This window comes from Lycium barbarum, chromosome 7, assembly GCF_019175385.1.
Source record: "Lycium barbarum isolate Lr01 chromosome 7, ASM1917538v2, whole genome shotgun sequence".
In the NCBI taxonomy this organism is placed as follows: Eukaryota; Viridiplantae; Streptophyta; class Magnoliopsida; order Solanales; family Solanaceae; genus Lycium; species Lycium barbarum.
Genome location: NC_083343.1, coordinates 117,119,598 through 117,141,065, shown reverse-complemented (window position 1 = coordinate 117,141,065; position 21,468 = coordinate 117,119,598). Strand labels below are relative to the sequence as shown.

The 21,468-nt window shown below is 34.3% G+C and overlaps 1 protein-coding gene across 1 annotated transcript; it reads left to right on the top strand.

Moving 5' to 3' along the window:
* The first annotated feature begins 7,848 nt into the window (after window positions 1-7,848).
* LOC132603953 (probable glucan 1,3-beta-glucosidase A) lies at window positions 7,849-21,199 on the top strand. Its single transcript, XM_060317256.1, has 8 exons — window positions 7,849-8,121; window positions 8,212-8,331; window positions 8,823-9,011; window positions 16,780-16,941; window positions 17,400-17,569; window positions 18,312-18,458; window positions 19,188-19,540; window positions 20,822-21,199. Exons 1-8 carry the CDS (start codon window positions 7,915-7,917, stop codon window positions 21,001-21,003), a joined length of 1,530 nt encoding a protein of 509 aa, XP_060173239.1. The 5' UTR covers window positions 7,849-7,914; the 3' UTR covers window positions 21,004-21,199.
* Window positions 21,200-21,468: the final 269 nt, after the last annotated feature.

Genomic DNA, 21,468 nt, shown 5'->3' with positions numbered 1-21,468 from the left:
AGTGATTGTGTGGGCTTCGTGCCACTATTCCTGTGTGTTGATTCTGCAGTGAATGTATTTTGATGAGAAACTAATATGATCTTCTCTGCGGTATTGTGACATGGAATGATGATTTGAGTATTGATATTGAGAAGGTAAGTAACACTGTTCTGTAAGAGGTATGGAAAGGCACTTATGTGACCTAGATTATGGGCTCGTGGTCAGAGGTTAGTTTCGAAAACGAGAGATACATTGATATGTCCCGCGTCCGAGGTTCGTTCCGGAGTGGAGGTTTGTGCTCGCCGAGGAGTGTTCCGGAACGAGTGGTACATGAAAACCATGGGTCCCCTGCAGGTCATGACTACTGAGCAATGAAATCAGTTAGCATGTGTGTACAGTGAGTGTGGTCATTGTGGTAACTTATCTATGTTGTGGCTTACGTGATTGTGATTCTTGACATTCTTCGTGATTTTGATTATGATTATCCTGGGTTGACTTGTTGTGGTTATCGATATTCATGTCTGTCGACTGGCTTAGTCGGCCTATGATATCTACCTGTACATAGTGTTTGTACTGATACTACCTTGCTCCATTCTTTTGAGTGCAGATTGTGACACAGAAACTGCTACCCGCCCCCACATCTAGCGTGGAGGACGTTTGCTGATAGATTTAAGGTGAGTTTCTTCCATGCCAGGCCGCCCGAAGATCTTCTTCTTATGATGTCTTTTCTTATTCTGGACATTATGGATTTATTAGTCAGACTTCATTCCATAGACATGTTTTAGATTAGAGTCTTGTATGATGACTTTCGGATTTTGGGAATTTTGTAATAGTTAGAACTTCCGCACTTATTTCAGTATTTTATGGCATGATTTATTTTGTTCGTTTGATGTTTGAATGAGTAATAACTGATTAGCTTGGTTAATATAAAATCGGATTGGAAGGAATAGATGCCTTGAGTGTTGGTTCGCCCACTAGGATTTAGTTGGCTGCCATTTATGGCGGGTTGGGTCGTGACATACTCTAAGCTTAATTCTATGAATTAATCATATATCATCATAAATTTTAAATAAAATTGGAACTGCAGTAAGTAGTTAATTCTACTCTTATACTTCCTTTCTTTGAAAACAGAGAGAGTACAACTATTAAACTGATATACACAGGCATATGTAACACGTCGTGATGTGTTGATTGGAAGCTAACAGTTCGGGAGTCGACTTACTATTCGGCTCAATTGTGTCTCCCCAATAGGATGTCATTATCAGGGAAACAGACACTGGTTGAGAACACAATTGTTTAAATGGGCTTACAAGATTGTACTGATACGTGTATTGGGAATTGGCACTTGCGTGGTATCACTGAGGAGAAAAGAAGAGGGTTAGTATTGAACTTGAGATTCTAACGAGGACTAGATTACTCTTTCTTGATGAACCGACAAGTGGACTAGACAAGTAATGTGCATAAGAATAGATCACTTAATTAACAGTGTTAAATATATGAAATGAGCTTAAACTTTATGTATTTTGTGACAGTGTCTCAGCATTCTTCTCAATACAAAAGCTACCATGTCTATCCAGAGATGGACTGTGGCAGCTTCAATTCATCAGCAGAGCAGTGAAGCATTTGCGCTGTTCGACAGATCATACAGGCTTTCCGGAGGCAAAACAGTTTACGTTGGGTAGGCTTCTGAAGCATATAAGGCCAGATATATTATCTCTCCTATTCGTTTTCTGATTGACCGTACTGCTATTTCGTAACTGTTGAGTTTTTTGTGATCATATAAAGTTGAAGATCTATTTCTTGACAGGGAATCTTAACTTTGAAGTTATTTCCTTGTGCAACTCTCTAGAGTTTGAAGTTTATATTGCTTAAATTTTTCTAATGCTCATATCTCAAGGATATGGTTGAGGTTCTTAGAATAGTTTTTAGGATTTTCTCTATTTCTAATTCAAGAATATGACGATGATTTTATCATTTAACAAGTAGTAACTACTGTTTTTTTTTTTTTTATGTTCTAAGAATATTTTCTCTTTGCTTTATTGAAAAATAAGTTATTTTCATTGTGTGGACAAAGGAAAAAAATGACCTTCTTTCCTGTATTAAAGAAAATGATTTCTACCCCCCCCCCCCCCCCCCGGTACTAGCATGTATTTGTGTCATGCTATAGTAACCTACATTTCTATGCTGAGGAAGAACTTATTACCCTAATGCTAAAATATAAAAAAAACCGTTCAAATGAAAAGTGGGACAAAAGATGTTATCTAAAAAAAAGTCAGTGCATGATGCTCCATAGATGTTATGTCTACTTTTGTCTTAAGAAATTCTTAATTTGTTCTTTTGATTCTTTCAATTCAGTGCAATATTAATAATGGGAGAACACACTATACTGCTACAATTCTTCATTCTATCTTTTGCGTGAAAAAAATGTGGAGCACCAACTGTGGTTTGTATTTATATTTTGGCATGGTTCTTCTGAATATGTTACGGAGAGTCCTTTTTAACCAAGTATGTTTTCCAGATTTATTGGATTTCACTCCTAAAAAGGATCCTGAAAACAGAAAACAAATTGTGCAGAATAGTTATTGGGCATTAAATTGGAAACTTTTGCCCCAGGTTGTACTTAAAGAAGAAAGACATGTTCTTTTATGAAAGGATTACAAATAGCAACATCTCCCTTGTAATTCCATAGACAAACTAGGCCGTTGATAGAGTGCATATAGTGAAGATTACGGAAACTCGACTCATCCAAATACCAGATGAGACAATTAGCTAAATCTTGATCTTATTCTCTCTGGAAAAATTATATATGAGATGTTTTGGAACAGCTCTTAACTCCTACTTTATGACCCGCTAATACCTATATTTGCGCTCCTCTCAATATCAGTTTCTTTAGTTGGTTGGTGTTCACTTGCTTTGTGAAGGTACCTCGAATCCTCTCCATATAATGTGGTTTGGAATGGAAATGGCTGACTACTAAGCGTGGGGTTACAACTCATGCTTAGTGGGAATGATGAATTGGGTGTAGTTGTGATATGTGCTTGAACATACAATTTTTTTTTTTTTTTTTTTTTGCATATATGTTTAAAAATACTTAAATATGGATAGCTCTAAAAGACGATGTATTTTGGTCTTCCGCACATATTATAGATGAAAGTATCTACTAAGCACAATGTACAAAAAAGTCTTTGGGTTATGGTATCTGCTTCCCACATGTAATAATTCATGGCTTCTTGATATTTTTATTGTATTGATGTGAAAGCTGTAATGTTCGAGATAAACTTATATGGTTTACTGGTGGCAGTAGTAATTTGAGATAATGATATTTAGTGTTCTGCAGAGTCGTATAGTATTTTTACTTGTAGGTAGATGTATATAGTTTGAGATGACATTGTTTAGATCCTAAATAAAGAAGTATTCCCTTACAAAAGGTACTACAGTCTCCATATTCAAAGAGTCGATCAATTATCTGTCCATCTTCGGCCAAATTTTCGACTATTTTATGTTGGGCCCGTGCTCGGGCACCGCCTTTCTAGTCTATCTGTAAATTTAACTTACGAGGAAAGACAACTTTTTGACATAAAACACTTTATCTCTTTAATAAGCCTATTAGATGTGAATTTGGAGTAGTCATAAAGTGATAAAATTAGCCTATGAAATGTGGTCTGTTCAACCTGTTTAAGTTTGGGCAAATTAATGACACACATATTTTGTAAACTCAGTCCATCTTGATCCTTTCAAATTCAGCTCTTTCGAAAATTGGAATGCTTTGGACCAAGTATGTAGCTCAAATTAATCCATAAGACACTTTATCAAATTATAATAATTCGTTTTGTTCGATATATTATATATAATATAACTATAATAAAAAAATAAAAAATAAATAGTTTTATTTGGTTGTTAAATAAATTATAAGAAAATAAATAAAAAATGAGTTAGGTTATGACTCATTATTTAGGCTAATTTATGTCCTTTATTTAGTTTTGTCCTTGTTTCTGAAAATTGTGCAAATATAGCCTTTGAGAAATTATCCTTCTAGACAATGTTAGACCCGGATCTAATTTGTTCATATCTTACTCAATTTTATAGATAAAATATTAGATTATATATCGTCTAATATATGCAACAAATTACAAAAAATTTTACCGTAATCTAACTTTTTATTATAAGATTTTGAGTCTTCAAAACATGAGCAAACAACAAAAAACTTACAGGAGTACATCTTTTTAACAAAAAACGTATATTTCCCTCTCTTTCAATTTATGTGAATCTATTTCTTTTTTAATTCGTGTCAAAATAAATAACGTCTTTTCTAATTTAGAAATAAATTCACTTTATGAAATGATTTACAGCCAAACAAATATTCAAGATTTATTTTGAACCACAATTTTAAAAGTTTTCATTCTTTTTTAAATATCTTGCTCAATCAAATGAGTTCACGGAGGGAGTACATCGAACCACCAAACTTCCTTGGATTCTCTCGCTTCCGGACAAAAGCACATAGCTTATTACTAATACCCAAGTTACTCCTTAAAAATACAAAAAAGCCATTATATGAGGAAACTATTATTTAGTTAACCCACGTATTATATTCCACAGTATAGTTTTGAATATTAGAGTTGAAAAGTTACGCTAAATAAGCTTAAACTTCAATAGTCTAAATACTTTCTCCTTAGTCTAGTCATCCAATATTAATCATCCATTTGCGCTGGATTATATGCTAGCCAGTATTCAAAAGGAAAAAGAAATCTGACGCTCATAAACATACTCCTTCAATCTTAATTTTCACTCTTCGCTAAAAAAATTAATTGACCAATATTCATGATCAATTCGGACACTGTATACATTAAGTATTCAGTTTACTAAAGTAACACTTTATTTTATTTGGCTCTAGTTTGGTTTGAAGAAGTTTTAGGAAATGTTTGGACTTTTCGTGGTGATATCCTTGTGTTTCAACTACTTTTCCTGAAATGTTTAAAGTTTTGGATTATAAAAGGAGAATATTGTGCTTGAATTGCAAAAGATAATTCTTTTTATTAGAAGTTTCCCAAATCCGAGGTTTGACTAGATCTTGAAAGTGAAATGTGTTTGTTGAACTTTTTCCAAATTGAAACCCACAAGAGAAATAAAAAAATAAAAAGAAGGACAACTAGCGAAAACCTATACATTGCTAAGCCCATTTAGTCCAACTAACTGAGTTGAGCAATATGATCCATTTATAGAGTTAAGTCCGTTTTGACTCGACCAAATTTAACCTAACCCGTTCATTTGTCACCCCTGATTAGTCAGTCCGGCAAGCTTTGAATACCATATAGTTAAAATGTCTCACTTTATCTATTTAGCATTACAACAAATAAAGCTAGTAATTAAGAGTGAAGTCGATACAATTTAATTTGCTGAAGTTAATTGATGCAATTATTAAAAGGACAAAGTTATTAATTTAGGATTAGCGAAGGTGATTAAGTCTACTTAAAATTGCACCAAGATACGAAAGAAAAAAAATATCATAAAACCAATTCATTTTTTTGCGCGGATTGCCCTTCTTTTGGAGTGGTCTTTAAATTTTGCCCCTCATATTTGTGGTCTTTAAATTATGCTCCTCATATTGCTGGTCTTTAATTTTTGCCCTCTGCGTTGCAACCCTGGGCGTTCACGCAGAAATCATAAGGTTCTGGGTTCGAACCCCCGCTCAAGCATAAATTTAAAAAAAATTGCAAGGCAAGATTTGGGTCGCGTGTATGCCGGACCCGGCATACATTTGGTAAGGAATTACCAAAGTTATGCCGGACCGGGCATACTCTGCCTTATGGGAAAACTTGGCATAAGTATGCTGGGTCCAGCATAACTTTGGTAATTCCTTAACAAGTTTATGCCGGATCCGGCATAACTTTGGTAATTGCTTAACAAGTTTATGCCGGGTCAGCCATATTTATGGACAAACTTTTAATGGGACCAGACTAGTAAATCATAACAAAGCAATAAAGAATGTGGATGTTCTGTTCTACCTAAATGTATCTTAATGCATATTCAGGTCTTAAAATGTTACAAATGTACCTCAGTCTGTTAGTATTTGCACTTACCAAGTTGTGCAAATTAACACATCCTACGATGCACCAGTAGATAAAATATAAAAACAATATCAGCCTTTTATGAGCATGCTTTGTTTCTGCCAATGTATGATCTGTTTCTTTCCCAGCGTTACTGCTTTGCTGATGTTAAGTTCAATTTGGTTGCTAATATGCGGAGTTTGAACAAATCAAATTTGGCTTATAAAACAAAGTCTATGTCTTAAGGAAAAGTTATGCCTTATGGGGCATACTTTTAGTTATGCCTTAACTAAAAGTCTGCCCTATAAGGCATAACTAGGAAAAAACTTTTAGTTAAGGCTTAACTAAAAGTTTGCCCATAAGTATGCCGGATCCGGCATAAACTTGTGAAGGAATTACCAAAGTTATGTCGGATCCAGCATACTTATGCCAAGTCTGCCCATAAGGCATAAGTATGCCGGGTCCGGTATAACTTTGGTAATTCCTTAACAAGTGTATGCCGGTGGGGGCATAGCGAAATTTAAACTCTGCCTTGCGATTTTTTTAAAAAGTTTTGGCTGAGTGGGGGTTCGAACCTGGAACCCATGGTTTTAGCCGAAAGACAAAATTTAAAGATTTCAAATATGAGGGGCAAAATTTAAAGACCACCCCAAAAGAAGGGCAATTCGCAAACCAATTCTGTTATAATTTAAAAAGCCAAAAAGTTGAATAAGCAGCTCATATACAATATCAAGATACATGAGCCCGTTTGACTTAGCTTATAACCTGTTTTCAACTTTTTTGATTGTTTGGCTGGCCAGCTTATAAGTCATTTTGTGCTTAAAATAAGCTTAAAAAAATAAGTTGACCCGTTTGGATGGATTTAAAAAAAGCAGCTTATAAGCTGCTTTTTTAAGCCCATCCAATCTGGCTTTATAGTATCCATTTTGAACCCGTTTGGATGGGTTTAAAAAAAGCAGCTCATAAGCTGCTTTTTTAAGCCCATCCAATCTGGCTTTATAGTAGGGCTGGGCATAAATACCGAAAACTGAAAAATCGAACCGAACCGAACCGAAACTTCAACAAACCGAACCGAACCGAACTAGTTTGGTTCGGTGTTTGGTGTCCATCGTCAAAAAACCGAAACCGAAATAGCCGAACCGAAGTTTGATAAAACCAAACCGAAAAACCGAACGTGCACCGAAATTTAATACATTACCCAAAAAAAATTAAAATAGTTCAGGCCTATTAAGTTTAAAGCAAAAAAAACTCAATTGTAATAAGTCTTCTTTTGCATTTGTATCCCTAATTTTCCACTTCAATTGAAAAAATCAAATATCCTTAACAAAGAAAGGTAACTAGAATGTCTCTTTAGGATTAATGTATGTCCTTTATGTGTTTTCTTCATTATTCTTACGCTATATATATAACACCTAGTAATCCTATGTCATGATTATAGTTTTCTGTACTTGTGTATCCTGTTTGTTTGATTTTGATTTCAATTTATCAGTTTTATGTTTTATTGCTTTTGAGAATATGAATTAGTGTCAATGAAATCGCTTTTAATATTATATTAAAAATACTGAATTGAAAAAACCGAAACCGAACCGAACCGAACTTTAAAAAACCGAAACCGAAAGAACCGAACCGAACTAGTTTGGTTCGGTGTTTGGTGTCCACCTTCAAAAAACCGAACCCGAAATAGCCAAATCGAAGTTTGATAAAACCGAACCGAAAAATCGAACGCCCACCCCTACTTTATATAGTATCCATTTTGACACATTCTTTATTTTGAGTTCAGATTATTTAAAACTAGATGGTCAAACAATGTTATCTATATAAAGGCAATATAAAGGCATTATCAAGTAGAGAATCATGCAGCTCAAAAATAATACTACTCCATTGAGGAAATATGGCAACCTATTCATTATGTGCAAGGAAATTACTTGTAGTCTACTACTTGTTCATTATCTCTTCTTGTTGCAAAATTAGTTTTTCACATGGAAGAGATATCAACACTAGTTTCAGAGTTAAAGCTGTTAATCTTGGAGGCTGGCTTTTTACTGAAGGATGGATTAAACCTTCTCTTTTTGATGGCATCCCCAACAAAGATTTTCTGGTACTTTAATTATTACAACCTCATTTTCATATTTACTTTATATACTGACTGACATATACTGACAGTGTAAAATATGAACTTGTTTTGCAGGATGGAACTGGACTGCAATTCAAATCAGTAACAGTGGGGAAGTATTTGTGTGCTGAATTAGGAGGAGGAAATATTATTGTTGCTAACAGAACAGCTGCTTCTGGATGGGAAACATTCAAAGTAGGTGTCCTTTAATTTGCTTTCAAGAATTTCAGAGATAGATTTTTAATCTTTTGATAAATGGTGGGGTTCGGATTAATTTGTGTATACCTCAATTATTCTATCGATTATCTGCGCTATATGCACCTTCAACCAATGCAGGTATCATTTAATTACACGATCCTTTACACCAAAAGTTAGGTAGATAAAAAAAAAAAATCATCTAGCAATTTTTCGTCTCTATTGAGATTTAAAACTTTAATCGACTATGATTTTCACCCTTTTTTAATTAATTAAGCTACACCCTTCATGGGTTGGAGCTACAGTTCTACTTACGAATTGGTAGAACTCAGTAACTTTGGGCCATATTGTATTTGTTTTTAAGATTAAAACTCACATTGTAGCTTCAACTCTTCATGATAACTAAGGGAGTAAAAAAAAAAACTTATTTTAATGATTATTAGCGGATTAACATGGGCTAATTTCTGGGTTATTGCACTATTTTATTGCAGATTTGGAGGATAAACAGCACAACTTTTAACTTTAGGGTATTTAACAAAGAATTTGTGGGAATTGATGGAAGTGGAAATGTGGTAGCAGTGGAAAACAAACCTGGCCTTTCAGAGACTTTCGAGATTGTGAGAAATTCAGATGATCCAAGCCGTGTTCGGATAAAATCAACAAATGGTTTCTTCCTACAGGTGAGTTCTTGAAATATTGGTCTTTGTAATAATCTTGAGATACAATCACGTTTGGATAATGCTGTTAGGATGTTCCCACCAAACCATTTAATTTATCATAATTAAGTGATTTAATGAAGTAAGAACACATGTTAACTAATCATGGTTCAACGTAAAAAACTTTTATATTCAAATATGTAGCATACACGTATTGACTTGATATAAACAGGGGCGGATCCACCCTAAAGGGTGGGGGTGGCATGGCACCCCTTAGATAAATAATTTTTTTATATACTTATGTTGAAATTTGCTTAAATTAGGTTAAATATTTGATCCTGTCACCCCCAGTCTTAAATTAGACAAAGGTGTCACGGCTGGTAGACACAAGTTTGAATCTATCTTGAACATTTTTCGACTCCTGTTTTTCTTTGTGCTTTTTACTTACTTTGTACCAGTAATTCCCTTTTCGGCTCCCCTAATTTTCTATTTTTTTATTATTTATATTGCCTTTCCTCTTTTCTATTATTTTATCTGTGATCTCTACCGAGAACACACAAATAGAAACTTCAAAATCCCTTAAATGAAGCATTTCTCTTAATCTCAAATATGTGAGTATTTAAATCGAAAAACTTGGGTCTCAATGGGAATTTTGGATTGAGATCAAAATTCATTTTTTTTTAATAATTTCTTTTGTTCATTCTCCCTCCGTCCATGTTTACTTGTCTATAATTGACTTGGACACTCTTAATAAGCAACAAAAAAAATGAGAAATGAATTGGAGTACCTAATAATAAGGGTAAAATAGGTATAAAATGGTAAATTATGTCTTGGTTTTTCAAACTTTATAACTTACAAGTAAATGTAGACATATATTTTTTAGTATAATTGACAAATAAAAATGGACGGAGGAAGTGTATTATAAAAAATTATGCTATTGTATAATTGTTAAATTCAATTTAAATCACTTTACTAGTTAAATTGTGATGGAAATTTCGTAAGCACTGCTTAGGAAAACATGAAATTTATGATTTATTTTTTAGAACTTGTAGTTTACCTAATTCTATATTTACTTATGGGGTGTATTTACCTATTGAAGAGTTTTTCTATTATTTTTCTTATTTTGATTGGTGTAATTCCCTTATTGAAGATGTTGTTTTACTTGTGCAAATTCATTTTTTAATATATATATATATATATATAAGAGATGCAAGTCCCTTGGTGAAAATGTTGATTTTACTGTTGTTGTTAATGGGTGTGATTACTTGTTTAAGATGCTAATTATGTTTGTTTCTTGATTTGACCCGAATAAACTAAAAAGAGATGAACCCGACCCGAATACACGTTCCTACCAAGATGTACATTGAAGAAAATTGTGACACCCGCCACTTTCAAATCCTAGATCCGCCTCTGGATATAAACACATGTTGTGTTGATAAATTTTACTCATGTATCATTATAAGTTAACATGTTTAGCAAATTGGAAAAAACAATGTTTAGCAATTTAGTTGATATATTTACCACGTTACCAGATGTAAGAATTTACTGATAATTATTATATTGTCAGAGATTTGATTGTATAATTATTTTAACCATTAAGAACCATCATCAGGACTAGTTATTTTGGGCGTTAGTATCTAAACCAATCCAATTGGTATTGGCATTGGGATTAGCTTTGAGTTATGGATTGGCAGTGTGTGGATCATATAGCTACACGTCCATCCTCCTTTTCTTTCTTTTTATTCACGTTGACTGCTTTTAGGTCCACACAGCCAAAAGAGATACGAATCTTTTCTTACTATCTTTTACTTTTCAGCATTGTGGAAATAAGTTAACTAATATTTCTCTTGATTTGACCATACAACAGTGATGCGAATGTTTTAAGATTTTAATAATGATGCTTTTATAAAGTCCAGATAAAGATAATATAGATCAATTTATTCAAAATTGAGTTCTAAAATCCAACTCAATCGGACATATAAGGTGGTTGTTAAATTCAGTCATGGAAGATTGATTTTCATGTAGAACTTGAGATACAATTACATTGGTTCAAGTCGTGTGGAAGAAGGAAGAGACAAGAGAAGATATTTTTCTGATACCCTTTATTTATACAGGTGCACTTCATATGTGCAATTAACAAACTAACTAACTTTTAAAACTCCCAGTAACTTCTTAATCATCACTCTCTAACAACCTCTAACTAACTGTCCTAGTCAGCATTAACAATTCAATACTCCCCCTCAAGCTGGTGGTGAGAAAACATTGATCACCCCAAGCTTACTAAGTAAGTACTGATGCTGACTAACTCCAAGACCTTTAGTGAGCACATCTGTCAGTTAAAACTTGAACCAACAAACTTTGGCTTGATCAGTCCCTTCTTGAGTCCTCACAAAATGGCAATCAATCTCTATATGCTTTGTTCTCTCATGAAATATGGGATTTGTGGCTATTTGCATAGCTGCTTCATTGTCACAATAAAGTGTGACTGGTGTATCAATGTGGACCTTCAGATCATTCAACAGTCCCTTTAACCAAACAACCTCAGCTACTGCAGCTGCCATGCTTCTATATTCAGCTCCTGCTCACTGTATGCTGCTTTTTTGACTTCCAAGAAATTAAGGAATCTCCAAGTTGCATGACATACCCTGTAACTGACCTTCTTGTATTTGGACAGGCTGTCTAGTCTGAACCACAAAATGCTGAAAGATTGGTAATTGAACTCCTTTTCAACAAAATCCCTTGCCCTGGTGCATTCTTCAAATACCTGAGTACTCTCAAGGCTGCTTCCCAATGTGACCTCTTTGGTTGTTGCATGAACTGCTGAGTACTTGAACTGCAAAACAAATATTAGGTCTTGTAATAGTCAAGTTTATCAGCTTGCCTATCAATTGCTAGTACCCATGAACATCTGATAACAAGGGATCATCAATCTTTTGACCCTCAGTCTTGATCAAAACTGGGTCATATTCTGCAGTAGTAAGCTTGACATTCAGCTCCATTGGTGTGGAAGCTGGTTTAGCACCACTTAAACCAGTATTGGATATAAGCTCCAAGTGTATTTTCTCTGGTTAAGTAGTATGCCCCTTTGTGATCTCATAACTTCAATGCCTAGGAAGTACTTGAGCTGGCCCAAATCCTTCACTTTGAAACTATTGTGTAAAGTCTGTTGAGCTGCTTTGATCATTTGTTGATTGCTTCCTGTGATCAAAAGATCATCAACATATACAAGTATAACCACCATGTCATCACTATCTTGCTTAGTGAATAGTGAATGATCAAAAGGACTTTGACTATATCCAGCTGCCATCTGTGCACTAGATAGTTTTATGTTACATTGCCTTGATGCTTGTTTTAAGTCATATAATGACTTTAAAAGCTTACACACTTTGGTGTCCCCTATCTGTGAAAACCTTGAGGTAAAGCTATGTAGACTTCTTCAAATAAGTCACCTTGTAAAAAGGCATTATTCACATCCATTTGAAGTAACAATCTCTAGAAGCTGCCATGCTGATCACAGTTCTAACAGTAACCATCTTTGCAACAGGTGAGAAAGTTTCATGATAATCTAATCCTTCTTGCTGATTATAACCTTTAGCTACCAGCCTAGCCTTGTACTTATCCACACTCCCATCAGCTTTATACTTTATTTTGGACACCCACTTTGATCCAATGGCTTGTTTACCAGGTGGCAAATCTACAACCTCCCAGGTACTATTACCTTCTAAAGCAGAAATTTCATCCTGCATAGCTGCTACCCATTTGCAATCTAGAGAAGCCTCTTTAAAGGTTCTAGGCTCAGTTATAGCAGCTAGAGCACTTAAGTAAGCTTGATAAAAGTTAGGTAAGTGAGAATAGGACACAGAACTAGCTATAGGGTACTTACACTAATTAGACAAGGCAGAAGTGGTGATATAGTCATTCAACCAAGTTGGAGGCTTAGAGACCCTGACTGGTCTAGCATTACCCCTAGGGTGGTCAACTATATGATCATCTAGAGGATGGATAGGATTACTAGGAGCAAGAGGTGAACCTGGTGCAGGGTCAAAAATAGGTAAGGCTGCATCATCCTGTGCATGAATAGCAGGATCCAGGTCTGCAACTGGTGGTATACCATCTGGTGAGGCTGGTTCTATCTCTTGACAAGGTGAAGAACTAGGATCAACACTGTCCATAGCAGGACTAGCATTTTTCAAAATGATGGGATTAACTTCAGTTGCATCAGTAGTGGTATGAGGCAAATCTGACAACTCAAACATGTCTTGTGAAGTGGAAGTATGAAGTTGGGCATATGGAAACTGATATTCTCTGAAGCTGACATCTCTGCTCACAAAGAATACATGATCAACCAAATTATATAGTTTGTATCCTTTCTGAATCTCTGAATATCCTACCAGTACTGATTTTCTAGCCCTTGGTGCAAACTTATCCCCCTTTGGCAACTTGCTAGCATAGCATAAGCAACCAAATTCTTTGATATGATCTAGGCTTGGTTGCTTACCAAACAACATCTCATATGGTGATTTTCCTCCAAAAGTATCTGTTGGAAACCTGTTAATAAGGTATATTGCAGTTTTGATGCATTCACCCTAGAATTGTATGGGAATAGAACTCTGAAATCTTAAGGCCCTTTGCCCTTTCTAGTATATGTCTGTGTTTTCTCTCCACTATCCCATTCTGTTATGGAGTATAAGAACAACTACTTTGATGCACAATACCATTATAATTAAACAATTCATTGCATGAAGAATTGAAAAACTCAATTCCATTATATGATCTCAAGGTTTTTACAGACAAGGAAAACTGATTCTTAACTAATATCAAGAAATCTTTAAGGACAACAATCACTTCACATTTTTAATGTATCAAACATATCCATGTGTATCTACTACAATCATCAAGTATTGTCACAAAATAGTATTTCTTATCATGTGTGGCCTTTCTATAAGGACCCCATACATCAACATGCACCAATTCAAAAGCATGACTAGAAGTATTGTCACTGTTAGGAAATTTTAACCTACATTGTTTGGCCAAAGGACAAATCTCACATGTATGTTGTACATCCTTATTGGTGAGGTTCTGAAGTGACTTGATATGTTCTAAGTCTTGATTGATGTATGTCCAAGCCTCAAGTGCCATAGCTTCCTATCAGTGCTTCTATTATTGGATACTGCAGAATTTATTATAGGTGGAACTGCATGTCTTCTTAATATGTACAGGCCATCCCTTTCTTTACCAATCCCCATCACCTTGCCAGTATAAAGTTCCTGAAATAAGAAAAAATCTGGTTAAAAAGACACTTAACAACCAAGTTCCCTAGTCAGCTTGGACACTGACAATAAATTGAACTTGAAGTTTGGCACATGTATTACTTTTTTCAGTTCACGTCTCTCCAAAATTTGTGCACTCCCTACACCTTCTATATGACATTTACTTCCTGTTGGCACTTGTAATCAACTTTTTACTATGATCTTCTAACTTTCTAATAGCATGCAAAAGCTCTTTACTAGGTGTGATATGGTCTGTTGCTCCACTATCTACTATCCACTCATAATCACAACCTGCTTCTGTTAAAAATGTAGTAATACTTGCCATGTTTGCAGCACAATTTCCTATTCCTGTTCTGTCCATTCTGTCTAGTAGATCATTGTATTACTCCTCAGAGAGATGATTCACAGTAATGGCTCCTCCACTAGTTGTTATTGCCTCTGCTTCTTTAGTGAAAAGAGCAGCTGGTCTGTTGTCTCCAATAGGCCTGAAATTATCATTTCCCTGCCTGAAATTACCATTTCCCTGCTTGTATTCATCATTCCCTTTCCTTGTGCTTTTGAAATCAGCTAGATATCCCACCAATCTATAGCATTTTTGTAGGATGATTTCTGAAATCACACACTTCACAAGCACTAAACCTTTTAGGCTTGAAGTTCTGTGTTCTACCAGCTAGCAGAGTCGATGCTTCTCTAGTTTTGTCCATTACACCTAGAGTTCTTTGACTTTCTTCTTGTGCTGCTATAGCATATGCCTCATTAACAGTTATAACTGGCTTCCTAGCAAGTATATTACTTCTTATAGTTCCATAACTTTCATTTAATCCCATTAGAAATTGCAACAATCTCTGAGACTTCAAATGTACTACATACTCAGCAGATGCTCTACACTCACAACCAGGTGATGGAATCATCACATCAAGTTCAGCCCACAAGTCTGTCAATTTGGAATGGTAATGAGTTATTGAGTCTGCACCTTGCTTCAAAGATGCAATCTCAGTCCATACATGATATGACCTAGTTAGATCACTTCTATCAAATTTCTCAGTAAAATTCAACCAGATTTTCTTCGCATTTGAAGCATACATTATTCCAGGTAGTAATTCGCTTGTAACTGTGCTTGCAATCCATGATACAATAATCGTATTGCATTTCTCCCATTGTTCTTCTAATGCTCCTTTGTATGAAGCCTTCACACATGTTCCATGAATGAATCCAAGCTTTCCTTTTCCCCCAAGTGCTAACTTCATCGACCTGCTCCATAAGGCGTAGTTTTCTGGCCCTTTGAGTTTCATCGGTATAAGTACGACACCTAGTGCATCTGAAACTTGGAGATAGGGTGGATGATTGTGATCTAAGGCTGTTACTTCATTGACTGCTGCTGAGTCTTCTGTCATCGCCATTAATGGCTGAATTCGAGCTTCAAATTTGAATTTGTGTTTTTCTGTATCTTGTTCTTATTTCTTCCTTTTCTTATCAGTTTGATCGTGTTACCCGCTTTGATACCATGTTAAATTCAGTCATGGAAGACTGATTTTCATGTAGAACTTGAGATACAATTACATTGGTTCAAGTCGTGTGGAAGAAGGAAGAGAGAAGAGAAGATATTTTTCTGATATATCAAAATGAAGGTGATATACACCTTATGTATACAGCCTGTAGATGTGCACTTCACATGTGCAATTAACAAATTAACTAACTTTTAAAACTCCCACTAACTTCTTAATCATCACTCTCTAACAACCTCTAACTAACTGTCCTAGTCAGCTAACTAACTGTCCTACTCAGCTACTAACAATTCAATAGTTGTGGTAGTAACTAGTAAGCTATTTTTCAGGGAGGCTCACTTTGGACCAAATATTTGGTACCACAAGTGCTTTCACAGGTCCATATGATAGATAACGTTAGTGGACTTCATCCACTAAGTGAATGCTGCTATTGGCAATGAAAATATCTCCTATGGAATATTGTTTTCCAAAAAACAAGTTGATCCATTTATATGTTTCAGAAACTTTATGTTGTGTCTCATACAACCGTCACAAGTTGTGCGAGGCTTTTTTAAGAAAAAGATACACTTTCTTCTTTTTAATTTATATGAACTTTTTCGGAGCATGGGGTTAAATTATATAACTATGACCGTAAATTTTAACATAGATTTTTCAAATTTGTAAAAAGATTTATATATTTAGAAACTACATAAAAAGTAATATAAATCATGACAAGTTATAATTCAAACAACTTTGAAAAATGTGAAGAAAACGTGATCAAAGAACAAGAATCACCTTGTTATACCAAGTTCACATCTTATTGACACAAATGAGCGAATTTTTTTCTTTTCTTATATCTATCTCGAAGCATATCAAGCTCTACTAAATCTTCTTTCTTTTTCCAATAATAACTTCGAAACTGCACAAACAATGAGCATAGAGTAATTAATTATGGCCTTTAAGTATGTATTATAAGTGTATTGTATATTCTAAAGCTAGCCTTGGAAAGTAACACTAAAAATTGCTATTAAGCTGCAGGTAAAAACAGAGGAGCTTGTAACAGCTGATCATAATGGAGGAAATGGAGGATGGGGTGATGATGATCCCTCTGTTTTCATCATGAAAACTAGTGGAAAGCTTGACGGAGACTTTCAAATAACTAATGGCTATGGTCCAATCATGGCAGCACAAGTTATGAGAGTATGTACACCTTTCTCTTTTAATATGCTTGAAAATTTAGTGGCAGAGCCAAAAAAATTTTCAAAATATATATTTCATATAAAGAAGTCAAGGGGATTCAACATCTACTGCATAAACCTAAATAATCATTTTGACCTTATATATAGTACTAGTATAATTTTTTGACGACCCCCTTCCGATATCCTTGCTCCTCACATGACACGTTTATATATCAGTCCTCTCTATAATAACCATCCTCTAACATTTCACTGTAACGGTTTCTTTTTTTTTTTAACCGAATTTTTTATGTTATGTTATGTTATATTATATATATGTGCTCTGTAATACCAGTTCAATTCGCTATAGCAGTTGAAGAATATCCGGACAAACGATGCAGTTATAGAAATATTTGACTATATTTAAAAATAATATAATTTTAACTGTATTTAAATTTGAAAAAACATATATTCATTTCACAGGAACACTGGAACACATTTATAGTAGAAGAAGATTTCAGTTTCATAAAAAGCAATGGACTGAATGCAGTGAGAATTCCAGTTGGATGGTGGATTGCTAGTGACCCAACACCCCCAAAGCCCTATGTTGGAGGCTCATTGCAAGCCTTAGACAATGCCTTTCTTTGGGCCAGGTATACATTTGCACTGATAGCCGATTTCAGGATCACAATTTAAGATATAGCCACAATGTATAAAATTGTCAAATTTAGTCACTTCGTAACCAACTTCAGATATACGTACCCAAGTTGCAAAATTTCTGTTTGAAGTTTGGCAATATAAGTTTCCGACTTTTATGCTTAAAGTTTGGGTTGCCAAGGGTAAACTTCTGATATTTTGCTCGGAGTTTGGCTTGTCAAGGACAAATTTCAAACACGTATATTTGAAGTTTCAGACGTACAGATCCGACACTGAAAGTAACTTTTGCATAGCTTGAACTATCAATCTTCATCTTTGTCAGTGTTTTCAAGCTTCTCCAATAATATCCCACTTGATTTAAGCTCAATTTTCATATTCGAGACCTACAAGCTTAAATGGATGCACACAAAAAAAAATTAAAAATTAAAAAGGTGGCCGCCTTAAATGGAACTGTGCAGATAGGCTGCCTGTCAAATTTTTCATTATTTTCTCTATATGCTTACTGTTAGTGGTAAAAAGTATTTACATAATTAAATCACCTAAAAATAACATTGGTAATTGTCCATAATAAGCAGAACAGGTTACCTATTAAAAATAAAGTAGACAACCTATTATAACGTTAAAGTACACTGATAGTATAAGGATTATTCACACTGTCAGTATATAAAGTTATATCCATAATAAGCTGGCACGCTTGATGCTATATTAGGTTTTAATTGAAAGTGAAATTTTATGCAGGAAATATGGACTTAAAGTAATAATAGATCTGCATGCTGCACCTGGATCTCAAAATCCCTGGGAGTACAGAGATGGTACTATAGAATGGGGAAAAACTGATGACACCATTCACCAGACAGTTGAAGTAATTGACTTCCTAACTGCCAGGTGATAACAATAGAATTAATTTGCATATATTGACAGTATATAACGTTTAAACAATTATGCTATCACTTGATAATCTATTTGTGTATTTTAACTTCTTACTATAGTAATGTAGCATGTAACTTGTTTTATCTTCCCTATTTGGTAGTCACATTAGTTACTTTTCATGGTCGACTATTATAGTTATCATCGTGTGATCTGATGTTCGTATAAATAAGTTACCTTTCTTGATGGTGTAGAATTTCTTATTATACTAGTTTAATATGTTGTAGCAGGTAACTTTTTTTTTATTATTGTTAATCACAGTACTTTTCATGGACTATTACATATAGTTATTTATAGGGGCCGATGTAGCCTTTTGGCTACGGGTTCATCTCAACCTATAACATTCGACACAAAGTATAAATAAATGTAACAAACTGCTAAAACATCTAGTAATATTAAGAATCTTAAAAGTTGACCACATTAAATATAAAGATCCACCTCTGATCATTTAGGTGATTTAATATGTAAAATTTCTTTGGGGTCTTTCCACAAATAGCAGCCGCATTCACTGTTTACTTTTCCTAGCCGATATACATAGATTATACATTGATTATACACCTATTTGTAGTTTAAGCAATTGGATGAACAACTATTTAGGTTCATTCTTCAATTTCTTTTACAGAAGTTAAAATTCTTTAGAAAGACTAATCTTATTCATTTTCTTCTTTTCTTGTTCATGCATTATAGGTATGCCAAGAATCCAAGCCTATATGCAGTGGAATTAATCAATGAGCCACTAGCACCTGAAGTTACATTAGACATGGTAAAAAAATACTACCAAGCTGGATACAACGCAGTCCGTAAACATTCTTCGACAGCATATGTAGTTATGTCCAACAGATTAGGACCTGCAGATTCAACTGAACTTTTGACATTTGCCAGTGGCTTAAAGGGATCTGTAATTGATGTTCATTACTACAACCTTTTCTCTAGCATGTTTGACAACATGTCTGTCCAGCAAAATTTTGATTTTGTCAACACTAACCGTTCTGCTGAGCTCAATACTGTCACCCAATCTCATGGTCCTCTCACTTTTGTTGGTATGTTTTCTTTTTCTCTTTACGTTAAGTTTTACTACTACTTAATTCCCTCATTGATTACATGACACTAACACATATAGTCCCTTCATCCGTCAAATAGAATAAATTTGGATCCTAATTTTCTTTAGTACATTCTAATTAATTTTGCAAGTCAGATCATCTTTTTTATTTTTCTTTGGTTTGGCGGGGGGAAAGAAGGGGTGGGGGGTTGTCGCTTAAGATGTAATCCCATATATTAACGGGCAATTCGTAGGAATGCCCTTATTTCGGGATGGTCTTTGATTTTTGCCCATCAAATTGAAAATCTTTGATTTTTTTCCCTTCGCCTAAAATTTCTGGGTTGCGGGTTCGAACTCCGCTCAGTCAAAAATTAAATTAAAAAAATCGCAAGGGAGAGTTTTGCCTCAAGGAAAAAAAAACCTTAAGACCTAACTTTTGCCCGAATAGGCCTAATTTTGCCTACGAAACACTTCCTTGAGATTATTATTATTATTATTATTATTATTATTGAGTCGGGGTTCGAACCCAGAACCTCAGGGTATTTTAGGCGATCGGCAAAAAATAAAGACTAGAAATTTGAGGGGCAAAACTTAAAGACCAGCACCTTTGAAGGCCAATCCGTGCAAAAAAATGTATATTAACTGACTGTTACAAGATGTGACCCTTCTCGTAATTTAATTTAAAGTTACACAAACTCATATTATCATGTATACTCCTTTGTTTCAATTTATGTGACTCAATTTAACTCGGCACAGAGTTTAAATAACTGGAGAAAATTTGAAATTTGTGGTCTTAAATATGTTATAATATTTGTGTAGCTACATGACATTTGAAACTTGTGGCCATAAACATTTCATGGCATTTGTGTGGCTAAAACTTCTCCTTCAGGGTAAAATAAAAAGATTAAAGATAAATTATTTTCAAGTATATAAATGTGTCACTCTTTTTTTGAACGGTCTAATAAGAAAAGCGTGTCACATAAGTTGAAATACAGAGAATATATCCTATATATATTTCTAACAAAATTTTCAGGTTCATTGGTTATATCACCCGTTATAAATGTTTTTCTAATTACATGACACATACCACATGAGATATATTTATGTTAAGACTTAAGACTCAAGAGATCAGTAATATAAAATAGAAGAGATATTTGTATGGTAATTTGTAATGTATGAATATAAATTTGTTATCTATCTTTCGGATACAAATATGATGGATTTATCTCTCGAAAGAACTATGTGTTAATTGATATCTTAAACTACATTAAATATTTTTCAGGGGAATGGGTTGCTGAATGGCAAGTTAGAGATGCAACAAAGGAGGATTACCAAAAATTTGCCAAGGCGCAATTGGAGGTGTTCGGACGTGCAACATTTGGTTGGGCTTATTGGACACTCAAAAATGTCAACAACCATTGGAGTATGGAGTGGATGATCAAGAATGACTATATCAAGCTTTAAATTGTTTAGATTATTGACTGATTAATAATCATATTGTGTCAACCCAAATTTCCCTATGTCAAAGCCATTCTATTAAGATAGATGTTATTAATCATAAACTTTGAGGAAACACCTCAAAGGGTCAACTTGTTACAACGTTGTGGAGATCTTCGGTAACAAAGATGCATCATTATATATAAAGACTGCTTTCTCTGTGCGTTTCAAATCTAACTTCCTTGCGTTACATGTTCCTGTTTAGTCAGAATTCGTATTTTATCCAAATAATTGAATTTGTTCTAAAGTTAATTACAGTTGGTAGTAATTTAAAACAGATATTAGAATTAACACATGCAATTTATTTAAAGGTTAATAAATAATAAGTAAATAAAAGAAAAAAGTAAACTTATGCCAATTGTAGATGAACAACCGTGATAGATTACTTCGTTCCCCGGAATGAATAAGAAATTGATGATAAAAGAATAATGA